The 24,742-nt window shown below is 32.2% G+C and overlaps 1 protein-coding gene and 1 long non-coding RNA gene across 5 annotated transcripts; one reads left to right on the top strand and one right to left on the bottom strand.

Moving 5' to 3' along the window:
• The first annotated feature begins 346 nt into the window (after positions 1-346).
• On the top strand, positions 347-2,816 carry LOC114173935 (2-keto-3-deoxy-L-rhamnonate aldolase). Of its 4 annotated transcripts, none has more exons than XM_028058629.1 (3): positions 347-1,575; positions 2,404-2,560; positions 2,651-2,816. In XM_028058629.1, exon 1 carries the CDS (start codon positions 497-499, stop codon positions 1,532-1,534), a length of 1,038 nt encoding a protein of 345 aa, XP_027914430.1. In that variant the 5' UTR covers positions 347-496; the 3' UTR covers positions 1,535-1,575; positions 2,404-2,560; positions 2,651-2,816. The 4 variants fall into 4 exon arrangements, with proteins under 4 accessions (XP_027914430.1, XP_027914429.1, XP_027914428.1 ...); XM_028058628.1 differs by having other exon boundaries at positions 2,292-2,560; XM_028058627.1 differs by having other exon boundaries at positions 1,902-2,560.
• A 17,031-nt stretch (positions 2,817-19,847) lies between these two features.
• LOC114173212 lies at positions 19,848-24,577 on the bottom strand. The gene is made up of 3 exons (XR_003602470.1): positions 24,315-24,577; positions 21,940-22,233; positions 19,848-20,277 (listed from the first exon to the last, which is right to left on the bottom strand). It is a non-coding gene; the product is annotated as an uncharacterized LOC114173212 (long non-coding RNA).
• Between the last annotated feature and the right edge of the window lie 165 nt (positions 24,578-24,742).

Raw genomic sequence — 24,742 nt, 5'->3', positions numbered from 1 at the left:
AATGAAAGGAATATTAAATATCAAAGTGTTAATTTTCATTAATCTTAAAAGTATAAAAGAAAGAAAAACAAAACAAAAGTGATCAAATGAACCTTAATTTTTGTGTGCAAGTTCTTCTTATAAGTTTGAAAAAAATAAAAAGTTATTTTCAAAATCAAATTGATTATGGATATTGATTAAGATTTAATAGTCGATTAAAGCTTATATGAATCAATAATAATAAATATAATATCATAATTCAATATCTAATGAGTTGGAGTTATCTCTCACACACATTATTGTTGTAATATTAAAATATTGAAAGTTATGTATAGTCCTAATTAATATGTATATAGCTATAGACAAAGTTACAGTTACTTGTATATTCTTATTTTAAGTAAAATTTAATAGGTAAAAAGTTTATGACTCTTCCCACCTTATTCTTCTTCTATCCAAAAAAAACAGAAGTTGACAGAGACATCACTACACTAGAGTGGACTCTAGAAGCAACACAAAAATGGTGAGCATAACGACCACTACCACCACCGTCGCTACCACCGTCATCCCTCCCTCTTCCCTTCTCCAAAAACCAAAATCACATTTTCTAACGCCTTCCAATTTCAAATTCCAACCCTTCCCTCTATCCATTTCCTCAAAATTCCACACCCAACTCCCCATTCCCAAATCCCTCCCCTCCTCCGCTGCCGCTGCCGTCTCCCCGCTCAACCTCAAGTCCCGCCTACGCAACGGCGACACCCTCTACGGTCTCTTCCTCCTCTCCTTCTCCCCCACCCTCGCCGAGATCGCCGCCCTCGCCGGCTACGACTTCGTTGTCGTCGACATGGAGCACGGCCCCGGCGGCATCCGCGACGCGCTCCCTTGCCTCCACGCGCTCGCTGCCGCTGACACCGCCGCCATCCTCCGCGTCCCGGAGTCCACCGCCGCGTGGGCCAAGAAAGCCCTCGACCTCGGCCCACAGGGCATAATGTTCCCCATGATCGACACCGCCCAATCGGCCCACCAAGCCGTCTCCTTTTGCCGCTTCCCCCCCGCCGGTATCCGCGGCGCCGCCCACCCCATCGTCCGTGCCTCGAAATACGGCTTCGACGATGGGTACATCGGTAATTACCTGGATGAGCTTCTGATCATGTGCCAGGTAGAGTCCGAGGAGGGAGCGGCCAACGCCGGCGAGATCGCGGCCGTTGACGGCGTGGACTGCGTGCAAATGGGGCCGTTGGATCTGAGCGCTAGTTTGGGGTACTTGTGGGACCCGGGGAACAAGAGGGTGAGGGAAGTGTTAAGGGAGACCGAGAGAAAGGTGTTGGAGAGCCGAAACGACGACGTCGATAGCGGGGCTTACCTTGCGGGCTTCGCCACGGCGTTTGATGGGGCGAGGGATATGAGGTCACGTGGGTATCACATGGTGAGTGGCGCCGTGGATATCGGGTTGTTTCGGAGCGCCGCGGCGGAGGATGTGATTGCTTTCAAGACGAGTGTATCGGAGAGTGAGGAGGAAGAGGAGAAAGAGGTTGAAGAGAAGTACTGGAGTGAATGAATGACAGAACAAGAGATCTTTCCATTTTTTCTTAAATTCAGGTCACGTAGTAGTTTATTAATGTGTTTTTTACCTTTCAAATGAAAATGACTCGTTGATTTCATGTTTTTCATTGTTATTTCTGAGACAATCTGTGCTGATGAGTTTGGTATTTTGGCTTCTCCATTCTTTGTGTGGCTTGATTCTTTGTGTCACTCTACCATGGTTTAGCCTGTGATCCAGAACTATGGTGTTGTGCTTTTGGTTAAATCCTCGATGTGGCTGCTTTAACTGAATGTGTCTGCAATTTTACTAGTGACAAATGGAATTGTAACTGCTGCATTTGAAACCGTGGCTCTACCAATTGAAAATAATTATTGATGTGCAGATATAATTTCGAGAGGTTTCACATGCTGGTTTAGATGTCAGCATCAGAATGGAATTCTGTTTGTAGAGTTATTTGTTTTCATTTGGGTTTTGGGGAATTGGCTATTGGACCTGTATAAGATTGTAATTAGTACTCTGTCCGTGGGTTTACTTTGTCTTGTTGACAAGACATGTTTAATTTGGTTGTTTATGGTGTTTTGGCTTCTACTTTTCCTATGGGTAAACGAGGGAGGTAAAACATGTTTTCTGTTGAAATTGTGGAATGTGTATGCTTGTACCTGTAAGACGCAGTCTTGATTTGTACCTCGTTGAATGACACTATTATTAAGGTTTTATTGTGGAGTGTGCAACCGCTGTATCATGTTTTTTGATGTCTATGCAATCACACCAGAGTCATTCACTTAACACAATGGGGCTGCAACCACAGTTTAAGACCTTTTAAAGGCTAATTTATGAATGATATCTTGATCAATGGGGTGTGTAAGCATGGCTTGGTATAACAGACTAGGGGGATGAAGTGGAAAATAGAAACATGGAATCGGAGCTTGTTGTTACAACAGGTCCTTTTCTTACGGGATTGAAGGAGAACAAAAGGAATCGGAAAGAGAAACACTTATTTACGAGACTTGACTGTGTGGAATGACGAAGGCATGCATGTTGGTATGAACTTTCTTGTTGATAATTTTTTTCTGTGCTCTTCTTCTGCTCTCTGGAACTCTATTCTTACTTTCTCTTATTAATCACTTTCAGGTGTGGTGTATTAGTATAACTGCTGGAGTTGGACGTCATTTATAGCAATTTCTTTTAACTATATTTTGCATTGTTGTTTTTTACTTTTAAGAACTTATTGGAGAAAACAGCGATTGTTCTTCATCACTATTATAATAATACAAAGGAACTACTGTTATATTGGCTATTGTGTGTTAGTCTTTTTTAGCATTAGCAATATATGGTGATTAAGAAAGCTCTAAGAAGATGTCCACATTAAGATAATCTTGATGTGAATATTCACTTCTAATAGCTCAAGAGAAGAAGAGAGGTTCACTTAACAAGAAAATCAAAATAAGGACACAAATACATGATATATGCAAATTAAAATCAACATAAAAGGAAGAAAGATGATAAAAGATGGAAGACATGGAAGAGGAGGGAAAGCTACTCACTTGAGTTGCTATCTAAATATAAGACTAGTGAAGAACACATTCCAAGGAGAATATATCAAAAGGTAAAACAAAGAGATTATTTTACTACGTTTGCAATAGTCTAGGAGAATCCCTCTTATAAATGTGGAAAAGGGTCCCTTTCAAAAATATAAAGCTAAGGATAAATGTGCAATAACACAAAATTAAGTTCTAAAAACTAGGTCTAAAGAAGGTGTCATGAAAAGGAGACAACCTTAGCTTGATCTCCAAGCCTTCATATGTAGCATCTTTGACCTCCTAAAAGAGATGGTCAAACTTGCTCTTCAAGCTCTCCAAAAGAGATTCCTAGCATATGTGGTTTCAAGTGCAAGCCTTTCCTTTACTCCGAGTAGTGTTATCCTTCTTCAAGTTGGGTCTAGCTTATTCCTACAAAACAAACAACCAAAGAGTCAATATGTTAACTTAAGCCAAGTCAACTCAACCAAAGTCAAGTCAACATGAATCAACTTTAGTGATGAAGGATTATCTTGTTCCTTTTTAAGATTATTGAATATGGTGTGAGTTGATTAAGAAAGCTAAGTGAAATCCCCACTGGACATTAAGATAGCAAGCTATCTAGATGTGAAGGTTCCTTTGACAAAGCTCAAGAGAAGAAGATGATGGATTGATTCAAAACAAAAAGGAAATGGAAAGCACATAAACCATAGAAAACCAAGAACAATTAAAGGAAGAAGAAAACATAAAATGGAAAGAAAAGAAATGGTAAAAATGTGAGAAGCACGCCACTACAAGGCTAGGCTAGAAGCCATGACAACCTTGAAGATGAGTGGATGTGTGCCGCCACTTGCTATGCAAGATAAGGCTTAGAAGTATTCACTCCCAAAGGAGGAAACTCTCACAAATGGTTGAGACACAAGAGTGTATTTACTTCAAAATGTTCAACCCTTTTACATGTCTAGGAGCACCCCTTATATAAAAGAGTTTAGGGGCCTCTAAGCAAATAAAAGATACCTAAGGATGTCTTTACAAAAACCTAACCCTAGCTTCTAGAAACTAGGTCAAATAAGGTTACAAAAAATGAGAGACAAAAGAGCTAGCTATGGTGTGTGCAATGCTAATTTCGTTCTAGCACAAAAGGAGACAAAGAATGTGTCTCATATGTCTCCAAAAAGTGGCCAAAGAGTGCTAAAAACAAAGGAGACCAAAGGTACATAGGTACACTTGCTTCATGCCTTTTACTTTATGCTTTATGCTTTATGCCTTTGCTTTACTCTCTCTTCCACATCATTTATGCTCCCCAATCACCATGCGCCACCTAGCATTGCTTTCTTACTCCTAATTAACCTACAAAGCAAATAAACATAGATTAGCATGTTGGCTTAAGTCAAGTCAACTATAGTCAATAAGTCAAACCTAGTCAAAGGTCAACAAGTCAACTAAAGTTGATTCAACTAAGTCAACTTTGGGAATCAAAAATAATAAACACAAATGAAAAGGAATGAAGGATTAGTGAACTTCCTTTCTAAACATGCTTAGTCTTCTTAAGCGTGTACCTTCATCCTTGGTTGGGGTCAATGTTTCATCATTTAAGAAAGTCAAGATAAAACTAAATCAAAAGAAGGTGAAGAAACTCCTCTTCTAAATATGTTTATTCTCTTTAAGCATGTGCCATGTACCTTCATCCTTGGTAGGGGTTATGGGCTCATCATTCTCTCTTTTTGGAAAGAATTTGACTCCAAAGTCTTGAAGCTCTTGTTGATTGAGTTTAACTTCATTTGAGGAAGTAATTTTTCCTTCCTTCCATGAGGTTTTTTCTAATCTTTACTAAAGATTTAACTCCTTGCTTTGGAGAAGCCATCCTTCCTTTCTTGATAACGCTTATGTTCTTCCCTTTTGACTTTGGAAAAAGAAGGAAGAATGGTGGTGTATATCATGCTTTGGGATGCTATTTTTGTAGGCATTTCTTGACCGCCTTACTAGAGCTCAGCCATGAATTTTGGAGCTCAGCTACATCATTTTTAATTCTTCAAAAAATTGCTACAAAATCATAAAAATATCATCAATTTCTTATTTTTCTTCTTTTTAGTACCTTATTTTGTAATTATAAGCTAAAATGGGTTATTTACTTACAATATATAATCAATTAAAGCATGATAAGTGTCAAGTTTATATGAAATTTTTACGTATTTTAAACACTTATAATATATGAAATCATTAAGGAAGAATTACATAACATTCAATAGAAAACAACCAAAATTAATGAGCTCCCTCCAAATAAACTGATCCATTATAATCTATAATTCTTGCTATAGAGAGGACATTTAAAATTAGAAAAAATTACATTTAAAAAACATATAAAAACTAAAATAACAACACCAAAGAGTAATTATATATTTTTTTAAAATATATAAAAAACTTCTTACGGATTATTTTATAAAATATATTAGTAGAAAAATGTACTTACAAAATCAATTTTCTAGAAAAAAATAGTTGGGAATTTCTTTCTCAAGAAATTACTTAAAATTTGTAAGAAATTTATTTGCGGATTTTAAATTAGAAGAAAAAGTACTTATTATTTTTTAAATTGAATTTTTTTCACAGGAAATATTATTACAAAATATTTTTGGTAAAAAAATTTGCAACGAATACTTTTTATAAAATAATTTGCAACGAATAATTTTTTATTAAAAAAATTATAAGAAATTTTCTGCAAATTTTAAATTTTAGGGTAATTAATTATCTACGAAGGTATTATTTATCGATAAGATTTGTAGAAAAAATAGTATGAAATCCTTTTCTTGTAAATATTTTGGAAGAAATCTTCAAGAAAATTTTCGTGAAATATGAAAATTGTAGTTTATGTTGGTTATTTTGGTGATGATCATTTTTAAATTAGTTTGTATCATTTAATAGTCAAACAATATTGTAAAGTGATTTTTTGTTCTCTTTGCTTCCATCTCCAAAACCCACCAAATGAAGCCAAAAAGTTTCAATCTTTCATTTGGTTTTAAACTATGCACCATCAATATCATCATCTTCTTCCATGGGCTTGCTGCTTCAGCGTGTCTTCTTCCCCTTTCCAATGTTAAATCGACATTTCCAAATGTATAGAAGCATTTTCCAGACGAATGGCCATGGCTAATCTCAAAGCCCATCACGAAATTGGTCAACTTTTTTTTATCTCACTACTCATATCATAAAGACAAAATGAATCTTTTTTGGAAAGTTTTGCTATTTGTTCAACTTGGTGTGTTTCCCTAGTTTTAGTATTCTTGTTTCAGAATCAAACTTAAAAGGCAGTGTGCTGATAAATTGAAAACTCATGTTTTAATATTTGCAGCTAAATTCAAGTTTGAGCTTCACGCCATAATTTCTACATGTTAATTGATACGTGATGTTGTAATTATCAAGGATGTGAGTGTCACTAGAAAAATAAAATGGAGGAATATTGTCGTGCAATTCTACATTCGTATTGTAGATGTTGTGTTTATATAAACACGATACAGTACAATTAATAATATCTGCAATAAAGTCATCATTGAATACAAGAAATAATGTAAGAAATAATTAATAATGATGGTTGCACACAAATGGACAAAATATCAGAGATACTGGAATAATATTATTGACATAATATCTCTGACATTGATTCTAATAATTAGAATCACAACTTTCTCTAATTCCTTCTCTCAAACTAAGGTAACTCAGTCATTCCAAGTTTGTCTCTCAAGATGTTGAATCTTGTGTGTGTGAGAGATTTGGTTAAACATTCTGCAATTTGATCTGCCGTAGGCACATAGGCTATTGTGACTTGATTTTGAAGCACTTGATCACGAATGTAGTGAACATCTATCTCAATATGTTTAGACCGAGTATGCATCACTGGATTGGTTGCCAGTGCCTTAGCACTCAAGTTATCACACCACAAAACCGACTTTCTAGGCATAGGAAATTTCAGCTCATCTAGAAGTGATATGATCCAAGTTACTTCTGCTGCTAGGTTAGCTAAAGCTTTGTATTCTGACTCAGTACTTGATCGTGACACCACTTTTTGTTTTCATGAGGCCCATGAGATTAATGTCTCTCTAAGGAAAATACACTGCCCTGCTATGGATTTCCTATCATCTATCCTAGTGGCCCAATCATAAAAGAATCTAGCTATATCAAGATTAGTTGAGGGTTTGATATGAAGACAAAAATTTGTTGTGCCATAGAGATTAGAGATGGCAAATAAACCCGTCCCCGTGGGTATTGTCCGAACCCGTCCCCGTTTTGACGAAGAATCCCCGCATTGACTGGGTATGGGTATGGGGAATCCCCGACTTTTTCAGTTGGGTATGGGGATGGGTATGGGGATGTACATATAACCGCTATAATACTCGTCCCCGCCATATCTCCATTCTCGTTTAAATTATTAAAATATTCACAATTTAATCAAGTAACTCATATATATATATATATATATATATATATATATTTTTTTTTTTCTTTTAATTATTTCATTTGTCATGAAACTCATTCTCATCTCCAATATATTTTTTATCTTATCATAACCTTTATGTAATTATGTTAAAATGATGTATGTTAATAAAAAAAAATATTATGCCTCACATTTGAATATTTATATTATTTTTTAATATTTTTATTTATTATAAATTTTCCTTTCACATGAGAATGTTTATACTCTCAATTTAAGGTAATATAAAAAAAATTCTTTACTTATTATTATTATTATTATTAATTTTTGTTTAATTTGAAGAACTCTTTTGTTTCATTAAAATAATTTTCGTTATTTTTCAACCATTAAGTATATATGTTGATATTTGAAAAGTTTTCTTAGTTCTCTAAGATATTTTTCGTCTTATCATACCTTAGTTATACATTTGATTTCCTTTGTGTGATTTTTTTCGATAATCTCTCAAATTATTTCTAAAACACACATTTGTTAGTTTTTTAATATTTTTATTTATTGTTTTTATTTTTATCATGTAGAATAATATTTCGATATATTCTATCTAATTATTTTTTATTTTATAACTCATTATTAATCATAATGTAATTTTTTCACTTTAAATTCTGTTTGAAGTGGTTAAAATTATATATATATATATATATAATGATATTTAGGAATAGTATATGATAATTCACTACAAGAAAAACATGAAATGGTGACTGATTTAGTCAGTAACCCATATCAGTCACTATTTTTCGTCATTGGTGGTAGTAGTTGATTTATTGTCTGAATCAATGACTAAATTAGTGACTGATTCAATGATCGAATCGATATTTGATTTAGTGACCAATTTAATTACTAATTTATTTGTAATTTAATGACAAATTTTTTGGTCACTAATGATATTTCTATTTAATTTTAACCACTTCAAACGTAATTTAATAATTAGTTCTCTAAGGTATTTTTCATTTTATCATACCTTAATTATACATTTGATTTCCTTTGTGCGATTTCTTTCGATAGTCTCTCAAATTATTTCTAAAACACACATTTGTTAGTTTTTTAATATTTTTATTTATTGTTTATTTTCATCATGTAGAATAATATTTCGATATATTCTATCTAATTATTTGTTATTTTATAACTCACTATTAATCATACTGTAATTTTTTTCACTTTAATTCTATAAATAACTTTTATTTACTACAATATAAAAATTTAATGTAATTGCTATGAATATTTTTTTGTCACTATCCAACATATATTGAAGTTCAAAAGATACAAAATTTATGTCAAAATTTTATTATTATGTTTATTATTTGTTCTTTGTGTCATTTTGATCAAGTGATGTATTATAACTTTTATTAGTGTATAAAAAAGAGATTTATTATAATTTAAAAAATTGAAGTAAACAAACATTTAAAATATATTTTAATTTGAATATTTGTTTTCCTTTTATTATTATGTTTATTATTTGTTCTATGTGTCATTTTGATCAAGTGATATATTATAACTTTTATTAGTCTATAAAAAAAAGATTCATTAGAATTTAAAAAATTAAAGTAAACAAACATTTAAAATATATTTTAATTTGAATATTTGTTTTCCTTTTATATTTTTTTGAAATATTTTTTAATTTTATCAACTAAGTTCATCAATGTTGTAGTTTGCAAATTTAATAAATGGTTTGGTTCACATGAAATTTTATTTGGTATTCTAATATAAAATGTAAACAATTATAATTTATTTTAAGGTATTTGGCATCGAAGAAAATCCTCCTAATATTGAATATTTCATAATATTATGTTTTCTTTACCGTGATTTTTTTTCTTTTATAAAAATTAATATTGAAGTAGTTAGAACACGGGTACGGGTATGAGTACGAGATTATACCCGTTACCCGGTGGGGATGGGGATGGGAAAAAAATTTGATACCCGTTGGGTTTGGGTATGGGGATGGGGATGAATTTTTTATGCGGGGATGGGTATGGGATAGCGAAACCCGTCCCCGCCCCGCCCCGTTGCCATCCCTAATAGAGATATCTCAATATTTTTTTTATTCCTTGACAGTGATCCATGGTTGGGGAAGTCATATATTGGCTGAGTTTATTGATAGAAAATGTTATGTCTGGTCAAGTGTTGGTCAGATATTGTAATGCACCTATAGCCTGTCTATATAGTGTAGGGTTAATAATAAGTTCTCCTTTAGCAGTGAATTATTTCCCTGTTACCATTGGTATAGGGCAAGATGAAGCTTTTTCCATATTAAACTTCTTGAGTACATTTCTAATGTACTTTGTTTGTTTAAGGTACATTCCACCAACATCTTTGTGTACTTCAATTCCCAAGAAGTAGTGTAGAAGGTCAAGGTCTTTGAGAGAGAAAGCAATGTTTAATTGAGTAGTGAAAGTCTCTAAAGACTTATTATTGCTCCTTGTAATTATTATGTCATCAACATATATGAGAAGGAGTATGATATGACCATTTTCTCTAAGAACAAACAATGACGAACCACTCTTGGTGTTTTGAAAGCCCCATCTCAATAAAGTGTCTTTCAACTTGTCATACCAAGCCCCTGGGGCTTGCTTCAGTCCGTAAATTGCCTTGTTTAATTTGCATATGTGACTAGGCTTGGTTGAATCTGTATATCCTTCAGGTTGATGCATGAAAACATTTTCTTTGAGATTGCCATTCAAGAATGCATTATATCTAATTGCCCAACCTCCCAATTTACATGTACTACAATGAATATGACAATTCTTACCGTGCTGGACTTGACCACTAGACTAAAGGTTTCATCAAAGTCGAGACCTGCAGTTTGTTTAAAACCTTTGACAACCGATCTTGCTTTCCTTCGTTCAATTAAGCCATTTGTCTTGTATTTAGTTTTAAAGACCCACTTGGAGTCTATGATGTTATTCTTCCCTTGAAATAGTACCAAAGTCCAAGTATGATTAACTGCTAGAGCCTTAAATTCTGTATCCATGGCTGCTGTAGAGCATCATTAACATTTCGGGTTCCTTGTCTTTTGTGTCTGTTTCTAACAGCCCTTTATAGGGAAGTTTTGGCTTGTAGATCCATGTCTTGCTTCTGGTTTGTATCAGTATGTGTTGTCCTGTTGAGTCTGTTGGTTATTTTCTTCTGGTGTGTCATTTACATGTGAGGTTGCCTCATCTGCATGAATAGAGATATCATTGAGTGTTGTTGATCATCATTGACAACTAAGTCACCGAGAGTTGGTTGCTCTTCATTGGAAACTAAGTAACCTTCTTGATGATTTACATCCCTGTGAGTTGATTCAACTGTGTGGCTTGTAGTGGTACATGCAAGACAAGAAGGAAGAACAATAGGGATTGTTCTAGTTAATGGTTTTAATGACTTTCTTGTGTTAAGAAAGCCATCATTGAAAGGAAAGTGATTCTCATTAAAGACCACATGTCTTAAGATGAAAATTCTGCCATGAGAATTGAGGCACTTATAACCCTTATGAGATTTGTTGTATCCCAAGAATACACACTGTGTAGTGTGGAATTGAAGTTTGTGTTGATTGTATGGTTTAACACAAGGCTAGCCGGCACAACTGAACGACTTTAGAGCATCATAATCAAGTTTCTTTTCAAATAACAATGAAAAAGGACTTTCATTTGGGTTAACTAATGAAGACAATTTGTTGATGAGATAAACTGAGGTAGAGAAAGCTTCCTACCAGTAGTGTAAAGGCATTTTAGCCTGTGCCAAAAGTGTGAGCCCTAGTTCAGTCACATGTTTGTGTTTCCTTCAACATTACCATTTTGTTGAGAGGTATACATGCAAGACATTCTAAATTGAATTCCCGATTCGATGGCTATTTTTTGGACATGTTTAAACTCACCTCCACCGTCACATTGAAGAACTTTTATCTTCTTGTTAAATTGGTTTTTAACCAAGCTTTTGAATTGAGTGAAAGCATGTATTGCTTCTGATTTTTGTTTTAAAGGAAAAATCCAAGTGAACCTATTGTAATCATCAATGAAAAGAACATAGTACTTAAACTTAGAGGGAGATAAAATTGGGGCAGGTCCCCATACATCACTGTGAATCAATTCTAAAGGTTCCTTAACATGAGAAGAAGAAGATTTAAACGGTAACAAGTGAAGTTTTCCAAATTGACAAGCTTCACAAAATGAAAATTGATCACATGATGATGTCTTGACATTGCAATTCTTCAGCACCTTTTCTAAGACTTTATTGTTGGGGTGCTCAAGCTTTCTATGCCAATTCTCCTTTAACGACATGTACATATGGATCTTTATTGACTTGAGAGTTGACACTTGAAAGTTGGTATAATCCATCTCTAAGTTTCCCTCTTAGTAGTATTTTCCATGTCAATTTATCCTTCACATAACAGTAGTTTGCATCAAATTCAACAAGAGCATTATTGTCAACAATTAGCTTAGATACACTCAACACATTTTTTGTTATTTCTGGAACATATAGAACATTATGCAAGTTGAGGTTATTCAATGTGGTTGTCCCTCCAATTACCTTGTGTACTTGATTTGTTGCTTCTGAAATTAGTTTTGGTTGTAAGGTTTGCTGAAGTATTCATTGAAAGATTATTAAAATTGTTCAGTTGTTCTATTCTGCTTTCAAAAGCCAATAGTTGGGCTTGTAGATCTACCCAACTAAGATTGATTTGATCAGATAATTTGACCACCACCGGATTGTAATCAGCATCCAGTCCATTCAGCATTTGAATCATCAAATCTGAGTTGGAGATTGGTGATCCTGCCAGCTTTAATTTATCAGCCAAGTTCTTCATTTTGAGAAGATATTGATCCATCTTCATTTCTCCTTTGCGAGTGTTGTGAAATTATGACTTGAGGTAGATTGTCCTTGATTTTGTGTGTGCACCTGCTAGGCTTTGGGCTTCATCCCAAAGTTCCTTATAGGTTTCACAATGTAGCAACTGTGAATATCAATGGCCATTGAATTTCTTAGCCACCCTAGGAGATCTCGATCTTGTGCAATCCACTCTTCGTAGTCAGGATTGGTTTTCTTAGTTTTGTCACTTGTAGTGACAATCTGTTCTGGGCATTCTTTTTTTATTCCTAGTATGTAGCCATCAACTTTGCAACCTCTTATCAATGGAAGAACTAATGACTTCCTAGGAGATAGTTATCTCTGTCCAACCTGACAGAAACAATTGTGGGTAGGTCATTTTTGTGATTTGTGTTGGCTGCGAAAGCATAGCTCTAAAACCAAGAAAAATAAAATGGAGGAATATTGTCGTGCAATTTTGTACATTCGTATTGTAGATGTTGTGTTTATATAAACACAATACATTAGAATCATAATCTTTGTAATAAAGCTATCATTGAATACAATAAATAATATAGGAAATAATTGATAATGATGGCTGCACACACACGGACAAAATATAAGGGATATTGGAATAATATTATTGACATAATATCTCTGGTATTAATTCTAATAATTAGAATCACAACTTTCTCTAACTTCACTTCACTTCTTATTTCATTCATTGCTTATTCGAATAACACTTGAAGTTAAGTATTGAATACTTAAATATCATGTCGATGTTTGCATGAAAAATAATACATATAAGCCCCTTGTCTGTTTGATGCTTAAGTTATATTAATCTAATGGCCATCAAATTTACTAATGGACTATGTTCGAACATTTCCATGAAAAAGTATATTTGCTTCCATCAAAGTGTTTTCCTAAAAAACTTGCAAAATTTTATCGCATATTTCCTTTACAATTTACAAGTTTATCTACATATCTAATTAATTTCACATTTTTTTACTTCTCATTTTGTCTTCAATAATCATGAAGAACTCTATCATAGCATCATGTTATTACCTTTGTCCATATCCTACTTATAGAGGATCTAAGTTTCTGGTTTGCTTGTGCTATCGCAAATAGGTTACTTTTTTTATTTTAATTCAAATATTTTTAGGTGGCTAAATTTGTGGCCAATTTTATTTACATAATTTGGCATTCTTTCAGACAATATTTTTACATGTTTGTAAATAATATTTTAACATGCAATAAATACTACAAGTTTAATTAACTCTCACTTCATCTTCTTCAGGTTTGTTCCAACCTCTACTCTACTACATTTTTATGGTGTAATGGAAATAACAACGTCGTTGAATGTTTGTAACACCCTTAATGGATATTACTAGATAAAGCATATATCATAAAATTTCTTTTGGAATTAAAATATTATTTAAAGTTCCCAAGCGCGGGAAAATTTAAAACTTATCTCGCTACAATTCAATCACACTGCTTCATCTTTATTACACATTCATAATAAAGAGAAAAGCATCATGAAATTTATTACAAAATGCATGAAATAAAACATAGAGAAAAATTCCCCATCGTCTGCCCCACTCCGTCACTATGCATCGACGTTCTCACCTAGATTCACGTCTGCTCCCGCGTGACAAGTCACACGATCATCTCCAAACACAAATAAAAAGGGTGAGTTGAAAAAGAAAAATAATACAATCAATACATAGTAAGAATTAACCTTCACCCAATCTATCTTAGCTGATTTTAGTTTGTTGACTTCTTTATAACGTTCCACTCCAATCTCATAGAAAGGTCCATTCACAACCTTGGTCCTTAAGGATTATCATGCTTCCACGAACCTACCCGTTTATGGTCCAACTCTACGGACCTCCTCGCTCGTAGTCTAACTTTACGAACCTACTCGCTCGTAGTCCAACATGCATGAACACCTACTATGAACCTCCTCGCTCATAGCAGCCTCAAGTGTGAGCACGAAACATACGAACCTCCCCGCCCTTGTCAATCAAATCATGCATGTCAAATCTCCTTTATGAACCTCCCCGCCCATAACTAATCCAGCATATCCTTAACCAAGCCATCAAACTCATCCATACAAATCCATCTGCAATAGACCCTTGCCTCTGCATTATCACCTAACGCTGCCTAAACGCCGCCAAGCGAAATTTTACTCCAAACCGCCTAGCGGTCTTAACATGCCGTCAGGCGCCACAAATTCCAAGATTCAAAATTTATAATTATTCTACTGCCGAGTAAATAAAGAAAAAGACAGATTATGAAATTAAGCCACATTAAAATATGCTAAGTATTTTAATATCGGGAATATATTTCTAAGAAATATATATATATATATATATATATATATATATATATATATATATATATATATATATATATATATATATATATATATATATATATATATATATATATATATATATATATCAAACGATTATACATATAATCGAATGTGATGTTAAAAAATTCTATAAATATAATAATATTAAAAGTTATTTCCATGTATCTATTCAAACTCGGAAGTTTAATATACCATTATCTTATATTTAAGCAAAGAAAACATTTCCGCTACTTCAAGTTTTCCCTAAAATTGCCAAACTTATAAAATATAAATAGAAATTTATAAATGCCAAACTATAATAAAGAATTTAACAAGACACCAAGCCTTTCACTCCAATCACAGAACCTTTTTCTTTATCTCAAATGCACAATTCCTAAAAAAATTACCCATCATTAACAAGAAAGAAAAAACCAAAACCAAACAATCACCTAAAAATGTTAAACATTTCAGTTAAAATAAAATTAAAGAGACTCTGCCAATTTTCAACCTAAATAACTTTTATATCCAACTCATTCCTATAAAATATAAAACTGACAATCGTCAAACATCAAAACTTTATATCATAAATATTACCTAAAAATCAAAACAGAATATCATCAATCAAGATATAAATAATATTCATATAAAACTAGGTAATAATGTATATATTATACAATATAATAATACCCAACACGTAACTAATTTAGTATATTAATATTTTATTATATCAATACTCCTTATTTTAATTTCTTCAATGTAGACATATTTCTATAAACGTGATATATTATCATGATATCATCTACAAACTTCCTAAAATTTCAGACTAAATACGTAAGTGCAAAACCAAAACGAAAGCCTCTTTTAGTTTTTAAAATCACCGATCATCATAACCCCACCGTATCCAAACTTTATCTATAAAAAAACTACTTTTCATACTTATATGACATCTCACACACGAAGTCTAGTTTATATGTAATATATAGTATTATTATTATAATGGATCACCTAAAAGAAAGCCATCATTGCCAATGAAAAACTCAACTCTAACCCTTTTGCATCCAACACACTTCTGTTACCACCAAAGAAAAAAAAAAACAAAGATGACATGTTGTATGTATAATAATAACCACTGTCAAAAACCCGTGCATGGTATATTTTTAATCAAGGCAACAATCACCATGAAAATCAATCTTTATTTTTACCATCTAACATAGAAACAAAATGTAATATTCTTTTATAATCCTCCCATCACAACATTTGAATCACACATCAAACCAATTCATCATAATACTCACAGAAAGGAAACAAAATAAAAGTTCAGAAACAAGGTTCATGCCATAGAAATCATGTGTCCACATCACAATTTTGCCATCCAACTTGGTCATAGGTGCAACGAACCACCAAGCACAAGGAAGCACAAGGAACACAAAAATACACCATGAAACCCACCAAAGAGAAGACAACCAACAAAGATGAGCACGAAAATACAACTCCCCTTACCTGGTTTCCTTACTCCTAGTGTACTCTTACTGATCCTTTCTTGTCCCCAACGCTTCAACCTTTGTTCTGACTCTGAAAACTCCTTTCCAACACTCCCTTTTCTCTCCCTCAATTGTAAATTTCGTTTCTCTCTGCCTTTCCTTGCTGCCACACTTTATGAATCTCTGCTTTCTCACTCACTCTCTTCTCCCTCTCAATTTCCAGCCCCAAAATAAATAAATAAAAATACTAAAACGAAAATTAATTAATAGCTAAGGTTAGTGGCTATTAACTTGTGCTTTTACTTCCCCAGCGGCCTCTACGTTGCCCTTTTGGTTTCTCAGAGGAGCTCTATAGTTTCTAGGTTTTTCCTTCTTTAGCAAAAATATTAAACATGAAAAAGAATAACTCATGCTAACCAAGACTCAAACTCACACCCTTCCACCCACCAAGTCTATGCACAACCAACAAGCTATCACATTATTCATGTCAATTTTTACGTACATACAAGCTTAAGTCATGCTTCCACATTCACAATATATTTGCAAAATAAAACAAAATTAAATAAACATACTAATGACATATACAAGACTCAAACCCAAGTCCTTTCAACATAATCAAGTGCTCTCAACCACTTAAGCTAATACTATTCCTTGTCTAGCAGTGGCGGATCTTGACCAAGAGTTCTGGAGGGGCCAAAGTAATATAATGATTTGATCATTTGATTAGATCATTAGTATAACGCTTCAAATAATTACGCTTCTATAAAACAATGAAGAAGTATAATTTATCTCGTTTTCATTTTTCACATATAGTTTTTTTTATCTCATGAGCCTTTTATAACTTTTACAAAATGAATCTATTATCTTATTGTTCATCGATATAATTTTTTTTAATATATTAAAAAATAATTTACCATAATCTAATAAAAGATTGGGAGACATAATTATTAGAAAAAAAATATATTATAATCAAGTCACAATTAAAAATCGATTATAAAAAACACATAATACATATTTTTTTCTTCTATAATCATAAAAAATGAGTATACAAAAGGCTCATGAGATAAAAAATAATTTTAATAATTATTAAACTAATATTTCATTATCAAGTCAAACAAGAAAGACTTACATTTTTTTTTCGAGAAATGAAGGAAACAAATGAGAAATAAGAGAAAAATAATAAATATCTGTTTGACTTCATTTCTTCTTCAAAAAAAAAAAGAGAGTAAGAGATGAGTACAATTTTGTAAAAAATAAGAAGGCAATGGCAGAAAAAAATTAAAAAATATCTTAATAAATGTTTGATTTAATTACTTGGTTAGTGTTTCTAAAATGTCAAGTTAGCCCTCCAGTTTTTTTAGTCTCAATTTAATTCCATTTTTTAGTCGAAATTTGATATTTTTAGACGAAAACAGAAACCAAAAGAGTAATTAAACCTAAATATTTTTATTTTTTATTAAATTTGATTTTATGTTTTATTATTTATTAACATTAAATGTTGTATTTTATAAAAGAAATAAAAAGAGATAATTTAATTTATATCAATTTTTAAAATATTCTATCTATAATTTTAATTTCAAAATTTTAAAAAATTTCAAAATAATATATATAGTTTTAACAAAAATTAGAAAATATTGGGGGGCCATGGCCCCTCCCTGCTACACTAATGCTCCGCCACTGTTGTCTAGGGTTTATCAAGGAACTCCCTTAGGGTATTCTCAACCCACCATTACTTGTACTTTATTAATTATTATTTTTATGAATTTCCTGGGTCTTACAATGTTCATTTTGTGGAAAATTGGATGACGAGAATGAGTACTGCCAATCATGTGTTGGTTAGATGACATGAGATCTGAATCCAGTCATGGTCGCATGCAAATCCCATAGAGGTGTAAGCACACACATAGTCGAGAGAGAACAAGGGTCGTTATTGTAAGACCCGAAAAAATTAAATAAATATTAATTTACAATAACTGTGAATTAGAAGTATATCTAAAATAATTATGTTGTCAAGTTATAACAAGGAATAATGGTAGCTTAAGTGGTTGAGAGTACTTAGTTGTGTTGGGAGGTCTTGGTTTCAAATTTTGAATGTATGCCATTAGTGTGATTAATTATTTATTAGAGGAGTAGGATGTTTTGATGGAAATTAACCTTATTTTCGTTTTAATTATTTTATGAATTTATTTTATAGCGGAAAAATAAATGAATGAGGGACTTAGTGAAGGGGGAAGATGTATTTTCGTGTGGCTGTTAGGGGATAATTTTTAGAACACCAAAAGGAGACTTAAGGAGAACTGAGAGGGTGAAGAAGGGCCTTAGGGTTAGAGTTGAAGGTGGAAGTTTGTTTTGGGCAAGAAGAAGCATCTAGGATGTCATCTTTAGCGTGAACAAAGGCGGAGTAGCGGGGAATGAGGCAAGGAGAGTTGTATTTTTGTTTCCTTTATGAGCATGATGTTTGGTGTCCATGTGTTGCATAAAAAAATTGTATGTATGTGTTTTGATGGAGCCAATCGAGGATGTATGGATGTTGGAAGCATGATTAGTTTTTTTTTTTTTTTTTTATGAATTTGCATGAGTGGGTCGTATATTTGGGGCTTGGGCATTTTCGCAAGTGGAGAAAATGAGTTTTTGTACATGAACCTCGGGTGCACCATCGAGCGACAGTTTGGAACTACTAGGCGGCACCCAATGCGTAGCTGAGTTCGCTCTTGGTTGTTGTGTGATGGCACATTGTCGTTTCTGTTTGAACATGCACCTTTGATTGCGTGTTATATTGATATAAAAGGGGATAAAGTGTTGTTGTTTTGGGGAGTTGGTATATAAAAAAGTGTGTTATATGCATGATTGATGGTACTTGAATTGTTTCTCTTTTCCTTGCATTTTCCTTGCATTTAGTGTATGCACTGTTTTGTTGATGTGAGTATTGCACGGACTATACCATGAGGTAAGGATTTAATTGGTCATGTGGATATTAAATAAACAATATTTTTTAGTGACTGTTTTAATAACTACTAACTTTTTACTTTGTAAATTGGTATCTAAATTAGTTAGTATAATGATTAACAATTTTTAGTCACTAAAATTAGTTAATAATAAAACATTTTCTTGTAGTACGTATAAGAAATTTTTTATAGAAATAAAGAAATGTAATCTTATATCATTTTAAATGAGATGTAATAAGATATTTCGAATTTAATATATATATATATATAATATTTATCTTTTTATAAATATTTGATATATAGAGAAAATATATAAAAGAATAGATGAGTGAACTACACGTAAATTTTTTTTTTATAAAAATAACAAAATTTAACCTTATATAATTTTAAATTGCATATAATGATATATTTTGGAATATATATATATATATATATATATATATATATATATATATATATATATATTTAATCAGTTTTAAATATTTTGTTTTTGTTTAAAAATAACACAATACAGTTTAAGGACTTTAAAATTTTAAATAATGTTGTATGATTTTCATCTAATAATTAAGAAAAATAATGACACAATAAAATCATGCCTAAGAGTGTGAATGTTTAAATTGAATGAATGAAAAAAAAGGAAGAAGATGAAAGATTTTGATATACTTTTAGTTGTAGAACCGCACAGAACCAGTTAGCTTGAATAAGAAACACTTCAAAAAAAAAAAAAAAAATCAAAGCATATTTTATGATTCAAAAGTTTGTATATAGGCAACATTATGATCGTCATAAAAATATAAATTAACACCAAGCTAGGGTTTTTCTTTAATTAAAACCATAGAAATTTTTGCCACTACCGAAACTTCCTTTCGCATGGCCATGAAGCTTCCATCATTGGCAATGGTTGCTACATTTTGCGGACCACCTAGATGTGGTGGTAAGGGAACACCATTGTTGTTAACAATCACTCTTCTATCACCATTAATAAAATAGTGTGCATAATCCTAAACAAGAAGACCGGACTTAATTGCACTGTCATACAAGTAAACTTTAATATCCGTAACTCCTTCACATGCATTAATATTCTTTTCTATCTTCGTCCACGCAATCGAACCCTAAAACTTAAAGTCGATCGTATGAATGAAACCAGTTTCGATTTTGTATATCTGTAGCCTTAAGCTTTCCTTATCTGAACATATTTTGCTGTCATGGAATAATGAGAACTCCTGAGAAATTAACATACATGAAATAGGAATTCACTGTAACTAGATTCATTAGTAAAAGAGAACTCTTGAGAAATTAACTAGAGTCAGTCATTGTATAGTAAAAGAGAACTCTCGAGAAATTAACATATCGTGGCAAGAGAAGATGAATTATAATGAATTGTTGTGAATTGAAGGCTAAGAGAATTTAGAGAGAGATGAGTTGATTGTGATACATATGATTGCTCTCCTCTCACCAAATCTACAGCAATGACAAAATGCAATTAAAAGCAAACATTTATACGAGATAGTGTATACTTAGGAGGAGATAAAAAAAAAGTTAAAAGTTCTTAAAACTAAAATTTTGTAAATGTCCATTTGTTTGATATCATTGAAAAAGGAGAAATATAAAATCAGTTTAATTTTTTCTACTAAATGAGTTTCGTACATAACCCCACATTATTGTTTACATTAATATGAGTTATTAATTGAGTCCCATCAACTTTCTTATACAAAAGATTTAAATACAGAGTTGTAAAGTATGCTATGTGGTGGATGGAGAACCAGCAAAAAATACAATACCTTTTCTGGTGAACAACGTAAAAGATATGTGGGTTACATAACATAAGAGATATCCTTTTGGGTATTTTAATTGTATTTGTTAAAAGTAAACATAACCATTCAATTTTTGTGGAATAAAATAGAATCTTTCAAAATAATAAACTTGTGAGATTTCTTTGTTAATACTTTTTTTCCTCCGAAAAGTAAATATGGTAAACTACACAAAACCAGCTAAGTATACTTATATAACAATCTCTTTTTTCCAAAAATAAGATATGTGAGATAAGTGTTTTATTAGAAAAGATAAATGTAATTAATTAATAGGGTACCAGTAATAACTAAAGAAAACAATCTATAAATAGATGAATTGTAACTAATACTGTGTCCTCGTTGAGGAGCAAGGTCAAGGTCAGTTGAGATAATCATATCACAATTGCTTTAGTAAATCATGATTTAAAGATTAGTTAGATCATTATGAAACATCCACTAGAACTCTCCACGAAGAGAATATATATTTAATTTGCAAAAAGAGAATAAAAAAAATAACGTTACAAAAATAAAAGATTGAAAAAAAGTATCATATGAATACACAGTATAATTAACTCAGAAATTTCTTATAATTCACACTAATTTGAAAAAAATTGCGTTTATCTTTTGTGGCTTACTCTTTGATCTAAATCATGTAGTTCAAATATATGCATCCTAACAGAGAGAGAATGACATTAGAGACTTTTCAAAGAAATGTCCTCCCAGTAGAGTTGGTAGACATGTGTTGGATTACATGCTAGACAAATCTAATTGATGTTGTAGTCTGAAATTTGATATTAAGAGAGAGAATGAATGTCAGAAAAAAAAATTAAAGATTAACTCGTTATCGTCACTCAAATTGAATGTTTTAGTCAAAAGCATAAAGAATTATTCATACACACCCGAAGATTTTAATTTAACATGAGATTTTGAAGATATATATGAAGCACTCAAAAATTATCTGAACCTCATGATAACTAGCAATATGACCGATAAGAATCCACAGTTTCAGCACTCATGATGCTAACATTGACTTATAAAGCGAACCTAAAACAAACCATATAACAAGTCTTACAGTGGAATAGGGTGTTGTTTCAACTTCATCACTGCTGATATTCTCAGCTACAAATCAAAATTAATGAATTCTCTCCATAACACGTATCTCCAATCCAACTAATAGCAGACAAGCTTCTTCTATCATCTAATTAATCACTTCCTTAATAGTTTATACTATACATAAAATTTAGACGGGAAAATGTTAAAAAAAAAACATATTATCAGTTTTATAGAAAGGAGAACTAATTACCTGATGAAGTGGATTCAGCCACAGGCCTTCTCTGTTGTTACTATTTTTCAAAGAGAATTTATGCTGTTTTTGATGATATTCATAGAGAAATGATAGTTAGGATAGGTGAATTCAAACATGACATAGATGTGTGTATGAACTTGATGTGGGCTAAGTTAAATGTGTTAAATCCTTCACAATTAATTGATTAGAATGCTAATCTAATCTATTAGGCCATGTTTGGTGTGTGCGATGTTTAAATTTGTTGTCTTGCTGTTGTGCTAGTTGATTAGGATATTAATTTAGTCAACTAGATTAAGTGTGAAATATGGTCTTTAGCACTGTGAACAAATTAATCGATTAGGTAGATAACCTAGTCAATTAAATACACCAGTCATTGTCCTTGTTTTTAAAACCCAAATCAGTGCATCTCTTGGGTGACGTTTTTGAAGCACAAGGTTTGAGAAAAAAATTGTTGAAGGGTTCATGGAGAATTTTACAATTGTTCTTTATTGTTCATCCAAGTTGTTCATCAAGAATTCAAGAAGAGTGTGTGATTGTAATACCAAGCTTTACATTGATTCAGGTGTTGTTGTTCCATCACAAGTTCATCTTCAACATATCAATGTTGTTGTTGTTTACTGTATTTTCTGATTTTTTGGTTTTGGAACTATGTATTTCTATCACTGTGATTGTGATAGGTATTAGTAATTGCATGTAGCATTACTACTTTTCATTTCTTGAAGGATTGTTCCAAGAGTGTGTATCTAGGGTGTAGGAAGTACATAGGTGGATCTTATATTGTCCTAACTCTGATGTTATAGTGAAATTTTTAGTGTAAATAGCTAGAGACTGGATGTAGATTCAATTGAATCGAACCAGTATAAAACTTGGTGTCTCTTGTGCTCTCTTTTCTTTATATTTTAAATTTTGCTATGTATAAAGGTTAAACAATATGCATTCTTAACATTTTGTAAAATTGTTAAAGATTTCTTTAAAATTGGTTTCAAAGTGAAAAGAATGACAAAAGATTTGCGAAACCAATTTATCCCCTCTTGGTTGTGAAATATTGGTGCATCAAAACTAAGATTCTCTCATATTCTCCAACAAAAACTTTGATGAAGTGGATCACCAACTTGATATATTCGAGCTCATTTTCAGATAAAGGCACATTATAGAGAAGTTTGGCCTAAGATGAAAGATTAAGCCTTTAATTTTACTCAAAATGAAGGTTTTAATTAAAGAATTATACAAGAAATCAAGAGAAATTCTAAAGAAGGAAAGAAGGAACTAATTCAAAATTTGATGAAACAAAAGCATTGTCCACTCGTTGCTTTTGGCCCATTAGTTACTTCTGAATGTAGTAAAATACACATGCATACATACATATATAAGTTTATTTTATATAATGAAGTTTTGAAACAAGTTCCTAGGCTTAAAAGTAACGCTACATATCTTTTATGCATTAACTGTCATGTTGTGGTTGGGCTTCAATCAATCAAGTTTCAAACCATACTTTGGAAGAACATCCAAATTGCAAAATGTAATGAATAGGGTGACCTTCAACTTACAGATAACACATTGTTTAATTGAATCTATGTAGGAACATCATGCAGGACAAATATCCCTACCTTTTTTTTTTCAAATGTCAATAAAGAACTTGCTACTACTTAAGATGTTGGTGTTGGAGACATTCAAAAAGCTTCTGAGTCCAATATTGCCCTTTTTGAGACTACAAATTCTCTAGGTTATGTATGATTCTTGTATTTATAATTCTTTTTTTTTTTTTCTGGCATATGTGATGGTATTTTTATTGCTTTATCTTCTGATACATGCTTAGTTACCCTCTCCTAGCATACCTTTCATCCCCATTTAAAGGTATTTTTCATTTATGTTTGTTATGATACTTGAAACTTTTTTTTTTTTAAATTTCAGAGAGCCTTTCTCACATCACTGAAGATTCAACTTTCACTTATGTTATCACAGAGCTTGAAACGAAATTATTGTGAAACATCCTTCGGTTCCTTTAACAGATAAACTCACACAAACATGTACACCGCACATTAAAACAAAATTTAAGGTTGAAACAAAAGAAGGATTTAGGGTTTATAGATTAAAACAAAGAAATTTTGTGAAAAAATGGAGTTAAAGATTGCGGATAGTACCTTCAATGCCCTCGACGACGGTGGGCTAGACGCAGACGACGCAAACGATAATAAAGGTGACGCGAACGACGGTGTGGATGATGCAGATGGTGACGCGGATGGTGATGACGCGAACAAACGTGAGTGGAGTGAAGTTGAAAGTGGGTGAGTTGAGAGTCGATTTTACAGCAGTTGGTGAATGAAATTCAAATGGGGTTGAGTTCAGAAAGAACTTCGTGAGAGTTGAGTATGATTTCTTAGAGGAGGACTCAACGTTAGCGCGTTTTAAATTTTTTTTAATAAGAAATAGACAGGGGTTCGTTAATTAAAGGTTTAAATAACTTTTTCTTTCTCGTAGTCTTTGTTTGTTGTGGATGATACTCATCTTGACAGAATATTTAAAATGATACTTATTTTTATCGAATGTTTAAAATAGTCCTCATTTCCGC

Source organism: Vigna unguiculata, chromosome 2, assembly GCF_004118075.2.
Source record: "Vigna unguiculata cultivar IT97K-499-35 chromosome 2, ASM411807v1, whole genome shotgun sequence".
NCBI lineage: Eukaryota > Viridiplantae > Streptophyta > Magnoliopsida > Fabales > Fabaceae > Vigna > Vigna unguiculata.
Note: the sequence above shows the minus strand (reverse complement) of the source record. Positions and strands in the feature narration are given on the sequence as shown.